A 22,733-nucleotide genomic window follows, 5' to 3' on the forward strand; every position below is an offset into this window, starting at 1 on the left:
AAATTCCCTTTCCCAATGGAGTAAAGTGAAGCCGATTTCTCATGGATTATGCTCCCATCGGCTGGCACGCATCATCAAGGAACGAGGCTCCCATTGCCTCTCGTGCGGCATAGTTCCAGAGAAAAGCCACCGGAGAAGCCCTCTCCACGGCGGCGCAGCGCGTGCAACGGTTCGGCCGCCGGTAAGAGCAGTTCGGCGGTTTGGGCCTGGCGGCAGAGCCTGCTAGGCCAAGCTCCAGGGAGAGTGCACGGCTCAGCGTGGCGCAGCCACTTCACGAAAGCACGCGCTCGGCCGTCGGCCGGGGAAACGTGGCCGTCCATGCCACTACGCTGCAGACGAACTAAGGGAGCTGAAGAACAACATTCATGCTTTCGCATTCACAACTCATAAGAAGTGCTTAGGTGTCCTCGGACATTCTTTTCTTTTTTTTTTCTTTAGTTAAAACATTTTTACTGGAGTGAGCGAAAAGTCTGTATTTGTCATACTTTTCCAGATCGAACATAGGGGTTCCCCAGGTACCCACAGGAGTTCTTTGAGCAAAGAAGTTTGAAGTGCCTTTCCCAGTTTGAAGTGCCTTTCCCAGTTTGAAGTGTCTTTCCCAGTTTGAAATGTCTTTCCCAGTTTGAAGTGCCTTTCCCAGTTTGAATAGCCTTTCCCAGTTTGAAGTGTCTTTCCCAGCTGTGTCATGTGTTAGAACCCAACAGTTGTTCAAACATCTCCATTTTTTCCCCTTTTTTCTTAGCCTGCATAGTAAGCTCATGAATCATCTTAGTGCGAGAATACGGACGGAGTAGGAGGTGCAGTCTTTGAGAGAACTTCTGTTGCCTAAGCACATATATACACCAAAAATATGGCTTGAGCTTCAAATATAAAATGTAAAACAAATGCAAACATTGCAGGTCACACGTGGATGCAGGTACAGGTATGGTTTAGATTTGAATAAAAATCTGGGGGCACAAGTTGAATGTAAATTCAGAAAATAATTGGAATTAAGGGATGTCCAACTCGACATGCCAAACACGTTCCGCTTCACCAGCATGGCAAGAAAACAGGGCACAATGTTCTCAGCTACTTTCAAAGGTTCAAGCGTCTAAAAGTCTGATGGCCTTCAATAAAGCCATCTCCAAAGACAAATACAAAGTCTTCGAAATTTCTGACGCTACAACCGGACATCACTTAAAACCTTATTGTGCTTTCTAATGAATAAACCGCACAAGCAAATTCCGACTGAAAAGAAAGAAAAGATTTTTTTAGGCAGCCTGTACCCGGTGCCCAAACTGCACTCGGTGCACAGTTGGCACCAGGTGCATATTCCGCACATAAAAAAGTCTTATACACAGCACTGCTTGAAAATTTCTGCTATAGTATTAGGTAGCTCACCAAGAATGTCGCACAGAAATCATCATTAGCATAACCTATCATTCACCTAATTCATCACGTCTCCTCTTAATAATGTTAAAACTACAAATCCTTGTATGGTTTGCACATCTGGATAGTCTGCACTGCATGAAATCTGAACTGCGAACTGTAATTTGGAAAATACAGTATATATCCGGCAGCACTTCTTTGCTGTGTGCATGAAGTGAATTGGATATATTTCAGTGTTGTGCAAATATTAAAAATTTAGAATAGTAGTTTTGAATAATACACTATTCGATATTCACTTTGAGGTGAACTGCAATATTCATATTTTTCGAAGTGTTAATCGTAGCGGGTTAGCCCCGTTGAGTGTGCTTCTTACTCAGCACGGGTGCACTGCGGAAAAACAACACCTTCAGAAGTGAGCTTTGCGGGTGTTGTTTACCTGCCCTCCTAAGGCATCAAACTTTCTGAGGTCACAGTTTTTATATGTAGTTAGTGTTACATTAGAATTAGCTTGTGCATGGACAACTGGAAGCTGGGGAACAACCTTCGTGAGTTCAGCTGGGTTTTCGTTTAAGCATGGGGCAGCAGTAGCGATAGGCTTAGAGAAGTTATTTGATATTTGAATGGAAAATCTTTGGCCGAAACCATTATTCGCTTTGAATTTGCTTCGAACTCAATATCCACTATTTGCATCTGACTACATTTCACATATCGAATTAGACAGCCATTTAAGCATTATTTTTTTAGGAATTTTATTGATAAATGTCATAAATTTGGGTTGTGTCATTATTGATTTGAATTGAATAGCGCAGTGTCGTTATTGTCTTGATACCTACTTAGCATAAAGGCGATCGATACAAAATGCATTGCATGTTTGTGTCAACCTGTTTGGATCTGTTTAGGATCCTAACCGGGGACGTTGAATTTTTGGGAAGCAAGTTAGGGATGGCAACGCATTCGGCACCCATCGGCTTTATGGGAAGTATTATGATAAAATAAAACCTTTTGATTGACCTACAATGAGCCACCATGGCTGTATTGCAGCGGCTTATGATCTCCTACCTACTTCCATGAGGAAGACAGTAGCCACCATTTTGCCTTTATGTTGTAGCCTCGATACCACTTCCCACATCCTATGCTATAGAGAAACTTGAATGAGGCCATAGTCAGACGTTTCGGTTTTGGTGTAGTGGCTTCTGTGCATGCCGTTTGTCCCCACCACAGCAAAGCACGGATGCTCTTCTTTTTATGCTCTTTGGCTCCGAGTGCTTTCAGCTGGTAGACCTAGAACCAAAGTGATTTTGGTCAGCTGAACATCGCCTTCAAGTGGTTACAAAAAGTGCCAACGAAAACCCTGATCAATGTGGCAAATATATTATGATGACAGTGGTGAAACAAGCAGCCCCGCTACTGCAGTGGTCAACTGGTTGGTGCTATATTTCTAGGAGTAGGCTATTTTTTGCTGTTTTTGCACAAACAGAAAATAATGCCTAAAACCGGAGTCGGCTAGCTTTTGAGGGTGGGGCACCTCTCGGGACGTATAGATCAGGTGGTCACATGGTTGTTGTCACTACGAGTCACTTTGATGAAACTATCATGGTCATGTGACTACTTGATGTCAAGTGACCTCGTAAAGCACACTACACCACAACATCAAGTCACGTGACGACCTGAAGTGGTGCCATGTGACAACTAATAAGGAGAGTTTACGTGACCACTGTGACCTAAATCATTATGTAATCATGCGACATCATGTGGCCTCTCCCGACATTGGGGTTACCATTTTTTTTGGCAACATGACTACATAGCAGGCATAGCAACGCACGCCCAAGCCGCTTCGCTGGCGCAGGAGTAATGCATCGGAGTGCAGAGTAAGTGGTGTGGGATCTGAGACAAAGTGTTTCATGTGCCGTAGCATTTCTATGGTATCTCTCCCCCCTCTGAAAATTTCCTGTTGTCACATTGAAACAGATACACATGTATGGGAGGGTGAGGTACACATGCCGTACTCTTCTCGTTATCATCACATGTATGAGTTGTGGGACGAAGCGATCACTGGGAGTGCTGCAGTCTTTATAATGTCTCGCAAGTGGAAGGAGCAGACCGGAGAGGAAACGGGGGGTTGAACAGAAGCGGTGACGTGCCAAGTACAACTGTGCTCGGCATACCTTAAAGGCACTGGAATACAGCCGCAAAAATACAATAGCAACGCCGTTGGATTTTGATGCTACGGCAAAACACTGCAAAAGCATAGCTCCATTTTTTTTTTTTTTTTTGGAGAAACACTTGGCAGCATTGTATTTCTGGTGACAGCTTTATGTGAAGCTCGTGACTTGTAAACCAGCCCTAAAACACAGTCTGCCCTGTTAACAGTAGGCCTAAGAATATCATCTCAGTCAACTGGGAACCATCCAAGACATTTAAAGGGAAGCTGAAGACAGATAAAAATTGATTCTAGGGTAGTTTTATCCTGTGAATTCGAATATCACATCACATTCATCTTCGCCAAAGATGTAACTAAACGCAAGAGAACTGGAAAAACCTCCGACTAATCATTACGCCATAAGAGGAGGATCTTTCGGCCACCAAGCGCGTGTTGTTCATGTGGGCAGCGCGTGCAATTGGAAGCTTTCCAGGTATATTCTCCCGCACTGGCACCACTCGTGACATTTTTTTCTGACCTTGAAAATAGCAAGAGTGCACGTGCATGGCTTTGACAGGCATTGAAGATGTGCGAGAGCAGAGATTCCGGAAACTCCTTTTATGACATCATGCTCTGGGAAGGAGGGGCTTCAGCGTTACTACTTTGAAAATGATTTTCTGCAGCCTCTGTGCACCAAATTGAAAAAAAATCTCGATATTCGAGATCCTGGAGGCCAAATGAAGACGAAGACTAGAGCAGTAGTTCTCAACTTATCAGTGTCGAGGAACTTCTATTTGCTAAGACTGATAGCCGAGAAACTTGTCCTGGTCCGAGCATTGATTCAATAAACCATTAATGAAGCCTACAGATCTTGTAAACAGTAGCGCACAAGCTAGGAAGTATTTTGCTCATAGTTATGCATCAAATTGTAGCTTAGTGCTTAAACTGGGAAAAGACTTTACTTGGGGGAAGGGACGGCCAAGAAAATTTGAGAACTTAAAGAACCCTGGGGGGTCCTCAGGGAACCCCTGTGCACCTAGAGACCCGGTTCGAGAACTCATATGGTAGAGTTTGGCTGGCAAGTGGTAAGAGAAGGTTTTGAAGCTATAACGAGTCAAGCAGTCAGTGCGAGCATTTTCACAATGGGATTGTGAGGAGATGCAAATTGCACAGGGTGCTTATTTGTTGGCAGTGTTGGCCAGGCAGCTGGGCAAGCATACTGTGGGCTACCTCACCTGGAAAGCTGGCATCCAGTCTTGCATGAACACTACCGTCATTTACGACACCAGCTACGGCAATTTCGTCGCTTCGCTGCAGGCAAGTCTCTCTACGTGCGCAAGTGTGCTCGTATGTCACGCCAGTCACTAGACTAATAAGATGATGACGATTAGTACCCAACTTTTGGTGTGGCCTTTTGCAGTTCGGAATTCCAAACACATTTGCAATGATGAGCTACATCTACAAGTTTCCAGATGAGGGCAGGCTGAAGGGCAGCATCAAGTAAGTGTACTGCAAACCTCTTGCTCGTTTCGCTTTATGCCGACACGGTGTGTGTGTGTGTGTGTATAACTTTATAATTGACCTTATACAGTGTGCATTTTATATTTGGGTTCCCGTAATAGGCCTCTAATTTGTGTTTTGTCACTATGTAGTATACCACTATTTAATTCGAAGGGATTAGTAGTGGCTTTAAGTCCTGAGAGCTGCCGAGCATTGTTCACAATGTTCATTGCTGCGGATGGGTTCAAGAGCATCCAGTGTGGGAATGATAGCTATATCCTTTCTAATAGAATAGAGAATTTTTGTACTGTGTACATCTCTTCAATTTTATAATAATGCCATTGGAGTGCAGACTGGAGTGTTGATCACCGGTGTGTTGCGGCACACTGCCACAATTTATGCGGGGATATGTGCACGTGCACAAAGCATGCTCACGTGCGAGCGTCATTTGCTTCACTCTTTGCTGACTGCACACAGCCCCGGCTCCTTGTTTGTTGATAGAACTATCCGCCACAGGGGCTGTGTGCAGTCAGTAGAAGAGCCTAGCAGACGACGCTCGCACATGAACGTTTTTTGTGTGCACACACTTCTCACTAATATCACCGCACTGCTTCATGACAGGGTGATGACCGGCCCACCAGTCGATGCTCTCGTAATATTACAAGGCAGGAGAGCTACACCTCATTGGGACAGCATAGGAAGGTTTTACAGCAACGCTGTTAAGCACTAGTTTTTCCAGGATCATGTCCACAAGCAAAGAAATTATGACACCGAACCTTGGACAGCTACCGCCATCTATCAGCGACGGCGGCAACCAAACAACTGGTTGCCGCCGTTGCTCATAGATGGTGGGAACTTTTCTTTGGAGGAAGAAGAGCGGGAGCAGAACGAGCGGCAATGTGTGCAGCAGCGCAAATGGTTTTGCAGCCGCCGCGAAGCCGCTATCGCCTAAAGTTCCACTGCGTCGAGCGCTTCAAATTCTCTTGCGAAAGAAGAGCAGATCGCTCGCCTGGAAAGCCACCACCGAGAACAGAAGCTACAGCTCCGCTGCTCTTCCTTCACCAGAGTGGAAAGACTGAAAATTCTTTTAATTGACATCCCTGAATAATTGCATTGCCCTCAAAATACCCCCAGGCCAGCAATGTAAGAAAACCAAACATTACATGCTGATACAGTTCTGTGAGCCCAGGCCAAAGCTGAGTAAGACTAGAAGCTCTGACAATATACGTCCAATCTTTGACACAGCTGCAGGGCGAGACCGTTGCTTGCTAGGTGGTAAAAGGTGTGCAACCTCCTCACACAGTGATTATCAGCCAGCAGATCACAGATGTAGAAACATGATTTCTTGGAAGCAGTCGGTGTTGTGACTCGGAAAGGGGACGGCATCAAACTAACGACAACTTGCGTCTATTGTTGCGAGCCAGTCAGTCCGTGCATCCTGCCCAACCAGTGAAACTCTGCCTTGTATGCAGATTGTGATTACTTTGTATCATGAGATACTGTAACTAACCCGGATAGCTATGAGTTAGCTATCTGGGCTATCACCTTACAAACACTACAGTTAGTAAGTGAGGCATCAAGAACAAAAGTTAAACTAAAAGTGAAGTCAATAATATAATGCACAGCTGCTGTAGAATTATATGGTAGGTGACGGGTAAAGAATTCAGCGGCAAATGCGCCTCGAAGGGATTCGTATCACCTCCGCCAGCCAATCGCTTCCACTTACTGACGTCGAGGCTTGACGAACTATCGTTTTCAACATGGCACAACGCTGGTTTTAACGTTTTCCACTTCGGCTTCGCCGTGGGATGCTGGCTTCTTGAAGTGACCAGGGTTTACGTTGCAGAGCTGTGCCGGTATCCGCTTTTATTGTGCACGGTAGTTGCTGTGTTACAATGTTAGAATTCAACGGTCGTCTCGCTGTCAAACTTTAGCTGCTATTGACATGCTCAGCACCCCGTCCCCCGTTGAGACCAGCGCAAGCTTCCTCTATGCCCATGGTATCTCTTCATTTGTTTAGTGTTTGCCCCTTGGACGAAGTTTGTCACAAAATCTTGCAGGTGTGAGCATTTTTCAATGTGATTTTGCGATGGCATGACATTGCTGCGGTCACTGCTATTATTGCAATGTGCTGCATGAAATACCTGAGTGATGCCACTGCCGTGCTGCCTCCCCGGACTCCGTCTGTTTTTCTGCTCGCTTTAGTAAGTTAAAGATGCCGCTGATATGATGCCTTCACAATGGTATTTACTATATATCCATGTATAAATACTGTTTTTTTTATATATATACATATATAAATACCGAAACTAGCGCCCGCGCCAAGTTTCATCATTGTGATCAGTCAAATGGTAAATGAGGTATGTAGCAATTGCCCCCTCCTATCGTTGTCACACATGAGGGTGCCCTGTTGCCACCTTTGTCAACATGAGGTAGAAATTCTCCCAGCACATCACCTTGTATGAAATAACACAGGTACCTTTGCCACCTTGCAATGGTGCCTTTTCTTTCTAAAAACGGTGAGTTCTGTTCCCTCCCCTCGCACTTGAAGCTGACGCTGCTGATGTCGCAATGTTGCGGAGTTGATGGCACGCTACTTTTCGACAGGAGAGACACTCGCAGCGGACACATTATGCCTGTTGTGCAGAGCATTTACCGAATTCTAAACCTGTCACTGACTTTATAGTCACACTTCTTTCTGACTTTGGTTTGAAAGCTTAGTCCATCCAAACAAAAATCTTTGTCCTCCATCCAAAATATCACGTTTGCACTTTTTTTGATAAAATTGATTCATTCCATAATCCAACTGCAAGTGGACAGATTTTCACCTGAGTTCATTTTGCCTTTGATTGTTCAAACGGCGTTGCATCTCCTTCATTATTCATAGTTCATAGCAAGTAATATTGCCCGTTGCTAAATTTTTATAGAGAATTTATATCTTTCATTTACTTTGATTTATTGCCTTTGTGGGAGAGTTTATAATGTACAATAGTACCATACAAAATGATAGAGGCAACACACTGCTACACAAAAGAATGCACTAAAATATGGGAAGTCACTTAGTATTTATATAGCAAACCAGAGAGAACTTCTGAACATTCCCTGCTTTTACAGGTTGAAGCAATGCCACCCAGACTGAGAAAGCCTCTGCACCTGAGTTTTGACACTGTCACACTATGACTGGGCGCAGGCGCGGTAGCCCATGGATTTCTAGTCGGCGTTTGGTTGGCACTCGTATTCAGCCAATGCGTCTGTTACCTGCTCAAACCCACTCGCTTAGTTGGCGCCATCATAGTGCGATGACGTTCAATAAAAAGAAGCTATGGGACTGAAGAGGCTTTCATTAGACTAGATGGTAGTATCTTGTCCGACCTTCAAAAGTTCTGTTCACACGAGGATGCCACTGGTGCGAACAGATTGTTGTGGTGCAAGTGCTTATGCAAACTAATTGTTTTTGAGGCTTATATACACTGATTGTGTTGCTACTGTGCTTTTGTCTTTGACGCTTCTGCTCGCATCTTTTACGATTGAGTGTGACACACAGTTGGATATTTTAACCCCTACAGGGTCGGGACCTTCGGGGCGGTTGTGGAGTATGGCTGTGAGCGCAAGATCTCTCAGCACAACACTGTGGGAGCCTCCATGGTCATTGGCATCCCCACAGGAATCACCCTCAAACTCAAGTGAGTTCCACAACCCTGTCCTGCAAGGCGGACATTATTTTGGCCTTCAGCATCTTCTTCGTGTTCACAGAGTCTTGTGACGTGACATATCTGATTGATTATCATTCCTTGATAGGAAGAATAAGGTTTCATTCAGGTATTTGTGTATCTTTTAATTGTGCAAGTTTACCTTATGTTTAAGTATTTGTTTCGTTCGAGTGATATGCACTTGCCAGCCTGCCTGCACTCGTGCTTTATTCACATTAAGATATTTTGCCCTGTTAGCTTGACCACCGAGACAAGCGCCGCAGATTTTCAGCTAACACTTTAAGGAATGTGCAGATTTATTATCTAGAAATGCTTTTTGGAATGACTGCATGTAAACATTTTGTTTTCATACCTGCGTGCAGTGCAAATATTTTAATACAGTGTATTAAAAGAGATCAAATATGATTTATTTGCCATCAGAAACATTGACAAAAAATATTTTAGGCACTTTGTACAACCCTGACAGTTACCAGCAAGGGTAGTTAAAGGTGAACAAGGGTTTCTATATCTTTGTCATTTTCTGGCTCTGACTTGACCTTCCCGGTTCACAATGTCTGAGGAGCCACAGATCATCTGAATATACATCCTGCTTCTATGTAAAACATACAATCAAAGTCTCGTGCCTTTTCCTTATTTGCGTCGAGAAAAGGCTCTGTTGGACAATGCACAATGGTGTTCCGCCACTTTGGAGCATGGCTTTGGTCCAAGTCTGGTCTTCCCCTGTGGCTAAAAGGGTCTCCGTTTAGCATTGGTTGAAATGCCATGTCAGTTGCCCAAGGGGGAAGAGATCAGTGCCAACCATGACACTAGAATCACTTTCTTCTAAACCTTCTTCACTCCTTCCTTCCTGCACAAAAAAGGTCGCTAAATTCTGATTGACTGTTGTGTGTTTCTGGCGGTCGTGCGCAATCTGGCTTAGTCTATTTTTTGCCTTCGCTCTTCTCGGTGCAAACGGAGCGAGGGATAGGACCATTAACGAGGGACAGGATATGAGACTTCGCAGAACAGGTAGATCGAGTTAGAGGCATAAAATGGCACGCGGCAAAGACCTCTTCACAACAGAGTTCCACAACCGAGCCGATCTAAGAGCAACAGCTTGCACAGCCTCTTATCTGCTGTAGTCTCTGACAGAATAAGAATGGCAGGGAGGACTTTCAGTTGTCCCGCCTGCTTCCAGTGCGAGCTCTCTGCCTTCGATAATGTTTTGGCATCCAGTGAGCCTCGAGTGTGCATGTGCATCCAGAATGTGACTGAGGGCAAGGAGTCTGCGCCGAAGGCCTGGCATTTGGAGGAGGTGCCCTGCACTTTTTGTTCTGGCAGGGACTGTAGGGGTCGATGAAAGGGTTCACCTCAGTCACGTTGGGGGAAGCGTCGGCCCCAGAAAAGGCACTCCATGCACGCTTCTCTCCAAGGACTCTGGTTTTTAAAGAAGCAGGGTTCCCCAAGACCGGTGTCTATATTAATATTGACTCTGCCATATTTTTGTGCCGCACTCAAAGAACAAAATGAGAGGAACAAAATCTTGCACCGATTAGTTGGTTGGTTTTGTGGTACCCATTTTTCACTCATCTGCTAGCTCATGTGCTGTGGAAACCACGAACCCTAACTGTAAACTAATGGGTTTGTGCATGAAGCAGCCAGTACACCTAGGATGTGTATTTCTCTGCTTCTTTCTCAGTCTATTAGGCAGCAGCAGCCTCAGTGTTATCTAACAGTGCCCTCAACACGCATGACTTGCAGGCTGAACAGGGCAAGCCAGACGTACATGTTCCCCATCCTGCTGTCCGAGGAGCCGTTGCCCAGTGCCATCTTCTATGGAACCATCACTCCTTTGGTGGGCTGGTACATCCTGCAGACCTTTGTGATCGTGCCTTACACTGAAAGACAGAAGCGAAGGTTTGTCCAGCACTTGCCCTGTGTGCCTGCTGCATTTAGTCTGTCGCCACACTCTGACAAATACTCATGGACATTGCAGTTTTCTTTTATTTGTGAAACATTCTTTGGCTAGGTGTTTGGCATTTCGTGAAGCCTGGGTATAAGCGTGGCTGTGAAGCTTGTCATTGATGGGTTGGTTGAATGGGGGGGGGGGGGGGGGGAGGGGGAGGGGGAGAAGGGAGAAGAAGAGAAGCCATTACAGTGAAAATGTGTTTGCACCAGGCAATAATCGAAACAGACCATTTAGATAATTAAGCGAGTGTCTTTCCAGCATATCACGACACATCACCGTGAGTTGAGTTGCCATTTGGCGGGAAAGCCCCGCGGGGCATCCGCTCTGGCTGCATCCGGCAGATGGCAACTTGACACCCTGTCGTACCCTTTTAAAGCCCATTTGCTCGGGTATCTTCTTTCCAGGAATTGCTATTGAGCATACATGCCACGTGTTACGCCAGTCGCTAAACTAACCGATGAAGAGTGCCGAGAGTGTAGACTCCCCATGTTTCGATGCAACACAATTGCCCAGCAATTTGCTGTGCATTTTTTCTTGTTTCCCATTCCCATTCTTTTCAATTAAGTGTAGACCGCATATAACGTATGTCTCGGGAGTCGCGAAAATCCGCACTATAAGCGGTACCGCACTATAACCAAAACATCAATTTTTCAGGCCAAAATACATGCCATGAGACAACTTACCTTTGTAAAAGAATTTATTTTATGTTAGATGAAAAAATAAGCTTAGCTTGAGGAAAGTCTTTATTTCAATAGACTAGTACAGTTATGTCTCAAGTGTGTCACACATTTTAAAAGAAATGAGCGGCTTTTGCCTGGCGCAGCCTTTTAACGGCGTCGCGGGTTGCGGACGGACGTCGCGAGCGTTCAGGATTGCTAACCCTAATCACTTTTCTCCGGAGATGAAAACGCGTGAAAATTCGCATCCTTCATACGGTACGCGCCAGTAATACCTTGAACTTGAGCACACGCATGAAATGCGCCAAATAAGAAATCCGGGCGATGTTCGAGGACACAAATGCTTAGAAATCACCACTGTAGTCGAAGTAAACAAACACGACGACACGGGCGTTTCTGCCGTCTTGAGAGCGCCGCCACGACATCGCCGCACGAGTAGGTGGATCTTCCCTTCTAGTACGTGCTGGGTTATCATAGCGACACACAACGAAAATTCAGAGTCAAGGATGGCGCTTTTACGCAGAACGATGAGATGCACGCCGTCTACGATGACGATCACAACCGACGCCCGCGACCGGCATGCAACGCGCGCGAACACTTCTCCTCGACCTGCGATTGGTCTGTCGTTGCGGTTGTTTGTTTCTTTGTTTCCAACGCAGCGAAGGGACGCACGCACGTGAACGACTCGTGCGTGCGTCCCTCCGTCGCTATGGCAACTGAAGCCTGTCTCTTCGCTTCTCCCACGTTTTCGAGCAACCTCCTTGCCCCGCGAGTGCAGTTTGCGGCTCGCGCCGTCAGCTTGCGTCAGCGCCGTTATCTAGTGTCGCACAGGGAAGCGAGCTCGCTGCTCCGGTCGTCGGCGCGGTCGGCGGGCTGTGCCAAAAACCGTACTATAACCGGTATTTCCCTTCGCGCGCCTGTATTTTAAGCGGTATGTAATTACATGGAGTTCTATGGGAGGTGAACCGGTGGTTTAAAAAAACCGCGTTATACCCGGTCCTGCACTATAAGCGGTTACGTTGTAAGTGGTCTATACTGTACCCACTTTTTATGCTGACAGTACTCAAATAAATAACCCACCCCCCCTCTTGTGTGTGTCATTGAAAAGGGCAGCAGAATATATCCTGCACTTGAGAGCTTATTTTAAACCAGGGTGTCGAACCGGAACCGAACCGAACCGAAAACCGGAACAGAACCGTTATTTTTAGCCGAACCGGAACTGAACCGAACCGAAATCTTCGCCGCCATCTTGGAACTGAACCGGAACGGAACCGGAAAAAAATATAACGGTAACCGGTTCAAAACGGTTCACGGTAATTTTTTTTGTTAGTATTACAGATTTATTATTTGGGAATAAAAAATTGGCACGTGAATTCCTCTAAGTATTGATCAAATCGTCATATACAGAATTCCAATGTATAATAAATCCTGTTTTTTTGCGGCGCTTTCTTATTGGCACTATGAATAGCCATGTGTCACATCGTCACGTGACGTCATAATGTCAAGACATGCTGTCAAGTAATGTCACATCACGTGACCCCGTGACGTCACGTGACTCACCGCGTAAAGTCGATTCAAATTGAGGACGTCGCTAGATCTATTAACGTTGTTGATACCGTGACGTCACATGACATCACAACTTCGCACTGAGAGTCCCGTGACACCATGATGTACCCGATTGTCATGATCCCGAGTCAAATGCTCTGGTTCATGACAACCAGTATCACCAAACATTCGGGTAACGGCTCGTGTTCAACTCAAAGATTCTGATGGACCCGAGTCCCACTAGAGCTAGAAGCAGAAGCAAACGAAAGCGACAAGCCTCAGACACACGCAGCACGTTCGCGATGGTACCTTTATACGGCTTTGAGTTGTTCGGTGCTCGCGAAGTTAGCAGGAGTGTTTACAAGCCTGCAAATGGTACCATCGTGTGCATGATACTCGTGTTTGAGCATAGCCTTCTTTATACTACAAAGCCTGTCAAATCGCGAAATACTCTGGTTTAAGGCTATCCGCTGTCGTTTGTTTCTGTTTGTCGCTTTAGTGGGGCTCGGGCCCCTTTGTAGCCCAACTAAAACTATATCTGAAGATTAGCCCATGCTTCGCTTTGCCAACCCTGCTTATGACTATGATAAACACTGACGCTGCATATATTAGGATCAGATCACGTGGCTGATAGTTCTAATTGCGAGTTGAGGAGGGGAAAGCTGTTTCATTTCTTTCTTTCGACTGTCTCTCATTTCTCGGAGGAACAAACTAATGGATGCTTTTGCAAGTTATCAACGTCAGGGATTACAACTTGGCGGTATTTATTGAACTGAAGGTAAAAAAAATGCTGCACGGCCCATTTTACATGTATGCACACCATTGAGGCTCCCAAACATGTTTTCGTTATTGCTGAACTGCCTCAGAAAGTTGTACCGAGAATAGAAGTGTTAAAGGGTCTAAATGTGACGTATTAGTCTGACGTTACATGGAACTATTAGTGTGTACGTGAGGGATAGCTGAAAAGAAAGATCCTAGTGGTCTCACGGGGATAGCCAAATGTTGGCAGCCGCTCTAAGTCTCACAGGAGTGTCGTTCTCAAGTTCTCCAAGTTTCGACCGCCCTGTATTTTGTTTAACCTTCACAGTTTGGTGCAAAGTAAAAGCAAGGAAGAATTACTGTTAACGAGTGACACAAATATAATTGTCGAGTGAACACCACTCAATACGGAGCAGGCAATCCCTGAGGAATAAAAAGTATCTTGAGGAGCAACTAAAAAAAAGGGAGTGGGGAGGGGGGTAGTTTTAAAGCATACTGTGTCGTAAAGATTCCTCTACCGCGCACTTTCGGCGCAGACTAGAAAGCGTGGCCTGGAAACGATAGTGACAGATGGGTAGTTGGTACAACTTTTATTTGTAAAAACACTCTTGCCAGAAAGAACGTTTTCGCCGCGCCAGATACTCGTGCCGTGTCTAACGACGATGCACCAACAAGAAAAATGTGTGCCTCTCAAATACATAGCTTGCACTGAGCGCGAAAACTTTGCAGCGTATATTTTGCCCCATCGGATTTGATATTCTCAGCAAGAACAACTCGCAATGACAACCAGTATCTAGTGCGATTACGTCACGTGCAAACCATGTTAAATACTTCAGCTTTCTGGTGAAGTGCGACGTTCGCAACACTAGCAGTAGACGTCCAAGGTGTAAAGTTGTGTAGTATTTATAGCAGTCTCGCGATGATATACGGCAGCCTAATGAAATGTTGCAGCACATGACTGATAAAGAACAGAGTCGTCAAGTAAGGTCCCAAAACAAGTGCACGTAAAACCTAAGATAACATTAGTAGTATCTCGCGACGTTTCGAGCTGAGGCAAGCTGATGCCCAAAAGTGACTTATATTAGGATTCTAAAAATCTTCATTTGCCCTGCGAGGAATCTATGTTTAATTAGGAATATAATTTTATGCATTTCTATGCATCTCTTTTTGCAGTAAAGCGTTGTGTAAGGGATTATTTAGAAAAAATTGCGTGTCATCTCCTTATTTCTGCACATTTCGTGTATTTGCCTTGCGATATATCATGTGACCGCAGTGTTTTTTGGCATACCCTGCAACCCGGTATTTTACACTGTAAAACAGCTAACAAAAGCACGTTGCCGAAGACTCAACAGCTGGTGTATTTTCGAGTATCGTCCTTCCGTGTCGGTCTCGGGCGGTTATGTGAACTTCATAAAGTCAAATTTATCGATGATAATACAAATATACTTAATTCCTGTCTGAAGATTTGGCAGCATAAATAGAAGATCCTCACCTCAAAGATATATAAGTAAATGCACTTTTAAATTATCTGAAAGATGTTCTGCAAATCTTTTTCGGCGCTTTTATCCTCTATAGACACGTTATAGGTGATTTGGAAAAGCTTTAAATAATGTTGTTGTTTTTTTATTTCGAAGCTAATTTAAATAACTATATGTGTTCCTCACGCATATATAAATTCTCAAATATATAGAAGTTTATTATTGCGTTTTTTATGTGTTTTTATTATCGCCTTTTTTTACTGGAACGAATGATGGAACTATGACGATTGCACACTTAAACTCTCAGAAAGTGTCCAATTAAGTAGCTTCCGAATTGAGTAGAGCATGAAATCCCACTTTGTTCTATTTGACAAAAATCATCAATTAGAGAGGGTGATGCTTATTTGCAAATTAAATTGACCGGCATTTTGTCAAGAGCAAACCTCAGAACCAGGCTATGCCAGTTTATCCAATATAGAAAATGTTCGCATGGGTAAGCACTGTTTTAGGTCAGATTCGATCTCAGTACGAAGGGGCTCATAGGTTAGAGTGAACAATTTCAGCCACTCCTTTTCGCATGATTCGTCGCCCGCATCATGGTGCTGAGAGCAAACAATGCCAGTTAGAAAAAACAAGCATTGCGATTGTCGCTTAGTGTTTTTATAAAATATAGAGTGGAAGGACTTGTCCCATGACTTTCGTGACATTTTTAAAATTATATTGCCTTAAGATCAGTCGTCTCGTCGTCATATATATATTGTGAAACGTATTCCGTAAAACACATTTTATGGTATATATGGCGACGAGGTGCCCATTTCATGATTTTATTCACTGTAATTAATTTCTTAGTTCAAGGGCAAAACCACGATTCAACATCTAATACTGCGATACAAAGTTGTACCTGTCACGGGTATTTTAGGCAACCTACTTCACTTCGCGAAAACATTTCGATTCAGGTACAATGTATGTGACTCTGGTAAACGAAGGGAGGTTGAGTCGTATAAACACGACGTTTGGTATGTTAATGGAGATTTTCCTTTCTTGTTGTGTAGGTATAAATAACAGAATTTTATAATTTTTGTACCTGAAAATAAAACTGGATTGAACAAACGATATAAAAAAGAAAACTATATACTGTAAACGACTTATTTTTCGTGGGCTCAATATTTCGCGATTTAGGTCAAAGCTGAAGTTTTGGAATAATTCGTGGGTTGTCATTTTTCTCGACGCGGTGGAATCTCACTATAAATTCCAATCTGTTTACATTTTACCGAAATTGTTCGCGGGACCCATTTTTTGCGAATTGTAGGCGATTCGCGAAATTCTCAAAAATAGGTCCTCGCAAAAATCAGATTGTTTACAGCAGCTAGTTTTATGGCCTAAATAGTGCCTATTGACAGAACAACGCAGAAAATATATCCTCAATTTAGCGGTTCAAACCGGTTTGAACCGGTTCGAACCGGTTTGAACCGTTATTTTTGCGCCCCGGAACTGAACCGGAACTGAACCGAAAGCCGTGAACCCGAACCCGAACCGATAAAAATATCGGTTCGACACTCTGTTGTTTTAAACATTGTTTGTTTCTTCTCACATTAGTTCCTGCAAAATCTGGCATGCAGTTATATCTAATTCCTTAACTGTTAGTATGAAATTTGGCAACATTTCTGTCATGCAGTCAATACTTGGTAGGAGCAAATATATGCTCAACTAGAGCACTGCATGGGTTGTAATTTCTAGCCCTGACCCGTCCTGGAACAGAGAAGAGTAAAGCCCATTGATACAATTCACGCTCCACGTTTCTTAGAAGTACTTACAACCATCGTTTTGCAAACATGCAAAACACGTGAACAAGCAAGTGTTTTAGAAAAGACGAGAGTCGCACCGTGCTGCGGGTTCCTCGAGATTGGCTCAATCCAAAACATGTGTTGGAGAAGTGAGAAATAGAAGAAAAAGGAAGAAACGATGGGAACGTGCCAGTCCATGAGAACTACCTCAACCTGCCGTGGCAAAGTGAACATGCCTAACTTATCGTCTGCTTTCTTTCTCCGATTTTCTGTCGCCTTCTTTTGCATTCCTTCTCAGGGTGTCCCGCTAAATCCTATGAGCGTAGCGCCACTGTATGTCTGAACACGCTATGCTTTTCGCCTGCCGCGAGTGACACACATGTATGTACTCGAGGAAGGCGGTCAGCTGGCGATGGTGTCCAGAAGTGAGGAGACGAGTGCTATGTCAGTGTTTGGCGGGAGCTCGCATTTTCTGGATCCGCCTCAAGTGTGAGAGTTGGAAACATTTAGAGGCCAGCCATATAGTACATTCTCTGTTAGAAGCTGGCTCATTTAACCTCTGGGGAACGACAGAGACAGACAGTTTTGGGCCTCTTTGTTATTAAATGCTATGCATTTATTATGGAATATTGTGGAGTAGAGTACAATTGTACCTCTTCTTGTGTTTTCCAAGCGGGCATTCTCTGCACAAGAAGAAAATGTCCATATTGGGAGCTTTCAATCCTGAACCATAACTGAATCATATTGACATTTGTTTGTGTTGCTCTCTCGCAAACATAGCTGGGGGTTTTATAGTATGCACTTTCTGTCCAATTGAAGTGCCGAGGTAAAACAATAAATCTGGCACGCCACCCAAGTACTATGTTTGGTTCATGGTTGATGGCAAATTACTGCTCTAGTTTACTGCAGAGGTTTGGCTAGTTGGCGGATTTGAGGCAACAAAAAGTTGTCATTGCAGGCTGTTCAGAATAAAAATTGGACACTGTGAAACCATTTGTGGATGATGGTGAAACGTTTTGTTAATGATGGTTTAATTCCCAAGTTCTGTTTTCAAGCTTTTACTGGCTCAGGTTGTTTGATCTAGTTGTAACATGCAACCATTACTAAACTCAATTTTTTTTAGGAAGAAAGGGTGCATTACTGGTGAGAAAATGGGGAGTTTTTGTAGATCGTGTTTCCCCCTCCGCTGAGCTCCTCTGCTACCCGGAACTCTACAGCCAAGGCCATCGGCACGCAGGTGCAGTGGCGGTTTCTTTGTTGTGGAGGGCTTAGCAGAGGGGGAAACACGGTCTACTAAAACTCCTTATTACTTCACAATTAAGTTTGTTTATTTACTTTATTTTTAAGGTGTCCCAAACAAAAAAAGACTTTTCTCTTAGTGTTAGCTAAGGCATGAAGACTTTTCTGTTAGTGTTAGGTAAGGCATAACGTAAAAAAAGTATGACAATCAAAATAAATAGGTTCTTCAAGAAAAAGAAATTGGGGCTCCAATCCACGCTGGGACGGTGGTTGGTCAGCGAAGATGTGGTATCACCTGCAACAATTGCCTACTGCACTATCGTCGCAGCATGCCGCGCCTGTCGTATTGCCATTTCTTTACCCTTTGCCGCTCCTAGTATTCACGCTGCTCCTCGGGAGTCCTAACTATGCGTGGCCTATTCATCGCGGTGCTGCAGCAACAATGAAATCAGTTGCTAAACTCCGTTTCATCTTACGTTTAGCCATTGGAGCCAATCGGAGGCCGTGTGCGTGTCATGTGACCTTAGAGAGGGGGCACAGCGACGCGCGGAAAGCGTATCATGGGCCGCGTCCACAGAACGGGATGGGCTGAGATACTGTATTTACTCGCATAATGAACACACTTTTTTTCCCGAAAAATTGACACATATTTGGGGGGGCGTTTATTACATGGGGTAAAATTTTTGCATTTATACACACTTCGTGCAAATGTCATATAGGTGCCAATATGACACGGCAAGGTACTGTGGCACGTCTCCAGTGATGGAGGCGCACCCACAGCTGGTCGGGGGCGCGCCAAAGTAACCATGCTTTATAAATTGCAAACCTTTTTAGGGCGCTTTCGGAGTGCCTTTTGCCGAAGGAAAAGCACCCTACGAAGCTCACTCAGCACGAAAAGCAACGCGACCTTACTTAGGCGATATATATTGCTAGCATCCGGCAGCACGCTCAGGTATATCTGCGACTACGTGTGTAAGAACTCGTACGAAGTCCAATCACCAACTGCCGAAGCCCGCTCGCACGGATCAAGTTTCGTTCACGGAGGGGCTACCAGGCACTCAGCCTACAGTGCAGTGCGCACTTCCAGTGTGCACTTCGCTGTGCCATTCTGTTACGGATTAAATGAACGCATTTACCCGGAGTTTGTGAAATTAGGCCCAACCACTTTCACGATTTCACTGTCCGAAAGCGGGTTACAGACAACGGCTTGTTTGTTGACATCAATGCATCCGATAGGTGAAGAATGTCCGGGGCTCAACAATTCCTCGACCCAAGCTTCGTAAAGTGTGCGCGACATTCGGTTTCACGGTTGATCACTTCCGGTTGATCACTTTTGCAACTACCGCAACTATGCACTCGCGTCTATTGCGCGAGCGGCTTGGCTTGGCAGTATAAAAAAACTGGCTTGGTGGCTTGTTAAATTGGACGCAATTCGAGACTCGCGGATCCGAAAATTGGAGGTGCATTGATTGTGGGAGGGAAAAAAAAAGTCCAAATATTGATGCCCGTTGTGGGGGGTTTGTTCATTATGCGATTGTGTTTATTATGCGAGTAAATACGGTAGCTCGTAGCTCCCGCTGCGTCGGGACGTCAGGTGAACTGGGGTATAGGCAGGTTCTTTTATATATGAAAGGCTAGTGACGTCACTCCCCACGTCGCAAACTGTCATCGCCGTGGCAGCAGGCGCCGTTATCATCCATTCATCCATTATACGGTTTGCACTTCACATGAGGGCTTCGAATGACGTCAACCCCTTTTGAAGCAGCTGCAAATCTAATCTTGACCGGAACGCGTAAGAGGGTGTTCCTATTGGTCACACGTGCCTTATGATCCATCATGTGGTTTTAATGCTTGTTTTGTGGTTTTCTTTATTGAAACGGATATTGAGCTGTATGCTGTATGCGTGATTTCAAAGGAGATATGCTGTTTTGCCTGCAATTGTTCGCCGGGAGTTTGTTTTGCTTACAACGACTACACAAAAATTTCCTTGGCTGGTAGCGGTATTTTTGAGATGTTCTCTGTGTCTGTTCCTTCTACTGAAAATTCTTCCGATTTCTTCCACCGCAGTCTCAGGTGTAATACGACATGATTAGCTACCACCAGCTCGCCTGCACACTCACCGTCTTTTCACTGGTAGCGGTATACAGCTTTGCTGTAAAATACAAATAGTGAAATTTAAAAAAAACAAAAAAACATAAAACAAAATAATACAGGCATCTACCATGTGGGCCAAATAGATTGAACCCATCTAGACATTTGAGCTTATAGTTCAATTAGCATCAGCATGTATCATTTAGACCGGCTGCATTTTGATTTTAGACTGTTTAAAAAATGTATGCTGGTATACGCTACGCCTGTTAGCCGGGACCTCCTCCCACAGCTTTTTTTTATATGTAATGCACTTGTGTAATGAAAAATTCAAGAAATAAAACTTTGCGATGGACACACATTTTTTCACAGAGAGCTTGGAGGGAGCATGACTTTATCTGTTGGCCAGATTTTGAGTCATATTTTTCACAATACAAGACCAAAAAGAACAAGAAATCTTCTGTGTGCTTGCTGTATTTTTACAACGATGGAAAAATTGCCTTTTCTGCATTATATAATTAACAGTTTATTTGTATATTAATTTTTTTCAATGCAACTTTTGATTTTTAGGGAAGCCTCAAGAGCACGTGAAGCCAACGCGGCAAAACTGGCAGAGCGTCGAAAAGAAGCGGAGGCGGCGGTATGTTCTTTCAAACTGTATTTAAAGCCTGCAATGACTATCTCTACAAAGCCTCTTTTTAGTATATTTTTTGTTTCATTGCATCATTGGGCTGCAGGTTGCCCTAATGCACGAAACATACATCCGTATCAAAAGTACCGAGGAAGCAAGTGGGGGTCTCATCATCGTGGAAGCGCTCTACGGCAACTTCGTTGATGATCATGACAATGACACGTAAGTTGGGCCAATGTTCCGCTCATGGGAGCTGTGCTTCAAACTTCATTAGATCTCGCTCCTGGGGCCCCAGATTTCGTCGAACACAAAGTCGAGGCCGAAGTTTACGAAGCGCGCCAATCGGACTCTTGCAACGATCACGGTGTGCTTTGGTCGCCAAAGTCCATTCGGCGCGCTCCGAAAACTTTTGCCTCTTAATTTGTGTTTGACGTGTCTAGATCTGCTTGGCTTCAATTTCCTTCGCTGCAAAGGCAAAAGCGAAAGCAATGTCTAATTTGGCTCTCGCAGAGCGGGTCAAGGTATTGTGTTGGCAGACGACATGTGTGTTTGCATGGTCAAAGAATTGGGGTTTGTCTGCTACAAGATGTCATTCAAAAATAAAATAAAAACAAAAGAACACCTATGCATCATCTGCTAATAGAATTGGATGGAGTTGGATGGTCTTCTTGCTATGAACTGATTGTCACAGTGAAGTGAGGTTATATACATGCTGAAGTGGAGCTTTTTGAAGAAGAGTTCTGCTTAGGTGCAGCCCGCCTTGCCCAGTGGCGAAAGCTCCAATTATGAATGGTTAATGTGATGGGAGTAATGGGAGGTCCGTGCAGAGTCGCGCTACATTTTTGGCCTTCTCTGCAACTCATGTATTGCCCATTTGCTTGAAATGAGTGCTATGTCACTACACTCTAACCTCGCTTGACGCAATGCAGTCTTCTCGGCAAGGAATGCTCTTCCTGCTTGATACTAGACACTTTTAGGGAAACGTCCTGTAACTGTAACACAATAGGGCCAAGTTCCGGCATTACTGCTGAATGACCTGACAATAGTTTAGTCTTACCTGCATTAACTTCCTCCACAAAAAGTGTTGTTTACTTGCAAATAAAGCACAAAGGGGCTGGAAATTAAGTTGAAATAATTGTCTGTGTGCTTCAAGGGGCGATGCAACAATTTTTGTACTTTGCACAAATACCGCTTAAAACGGATCCTTGACGTTAATGACCTATGAAACATGCATTAGTTTTTCACACCACGCAATAGAAGTTCCAGAAAAAAAAATTAAAGAAAAATAAGCACCGTCCACCCCCTCAACTCGCAGCCAGAACAAGCGGCCACGTGATGTGGAGCCGATTATATGCCGCCAATGTTGATCATAGCCATGCACTGGGGTTCGCAAAGCACAGGACACGTGCTGAGTTCCAGACATTGTTATGGCTCGGCTATTGTCGTCGTTGCAGTGATTGGACACGGGCCACTACCCGAATGCATTTCGAGGAATTGATTGTCACGAGCCCAGATCGAATGCGTACGCAGTCTTCGCGTCCACTGTGTGAGCAGCATTTGAATATCGTCACCGCAAAGCTCGATGATGCATTCCCGGGGATCGTACTGTTGCCATTGTCCCCACAGCTTCATCATCAAATTAGCGAAGGAGCAAAAGGCGGCTTTGGAAGGAGAGACTGAAAGAAAAGCTCCTCTTTCATCCTTTGAATTCCACCGCGACGAAGACGCTTCTTGGTCAGTGGTGTTGCGTTCGAGTATTCTTGGGTCCCACTAGCACCAGGAAGCTGGTGTAAAGTAAGAAATATTCCTACCTAATGTCGTTGCACAGACCCTTTCAGGAGTGGCACAGAACGTTAGTGCCAGGGA

At 44.5% G+C, this 22,733-nt stretch overlaps 1 protein-coding gene across 2 annotated transcripts in view; it reads left to right on the plus strand.

The window, feature by feature from the left end:
• Window positions 1-22,733, plus strand: part of LOC8053893 (dnaJ homolog subfamily C member 11) — a 57,763-nt gene that overhangs the window by 19,769 nt on the left and 15,261 nt on the right. For both annotated transcript variants that reach the window (XM_040504946.2, XM_029985622.4), the window contains 6 exons: window positions 4,701-4,825; window positions 4,929-5,008; window positions 8,575-8,691; window positions 10,459-10,614; window positions 20,807-20,876; window positions 20,974-21,089. In XM_040504946.2, the coding sequence (XP_040360880.2) occupies window positions 4,701-4,825; window positions 4,929-5,008; window positions 8,575-8,691; window positions 10,459-10,614; window positions 20,807-20,876; window positions 20,974-21,089 (664 nt within the window). The remainder of the gene's footprint in view (window positions 1-4,700; window positions 4,826-4,928; window positions 5,009-8,574; window positions 8,692-10,458; window positions 10,615-20,806; window positions 20,877-20,973; window positions 21,090-22,733) is intronic.

This window comes from Ixodes scapularis, unplaced genomic scaffold, assembly GCF_016920785.2.
Source record: "Ixodes scapularis isolate PalLabHiFi unplaced genomic scaffold, ASM1692078v2 PGA_scaffold1__304_contigs__length_218370807, whole genome shotgun sequence".
In the NCBI taxonomy this organism is placed as follows: Eukaryota; Metazoa; Arthropoda; class Arachnida; order Ixodida; family Ixodidae; genus Ixodes; species Ixodes scapularis.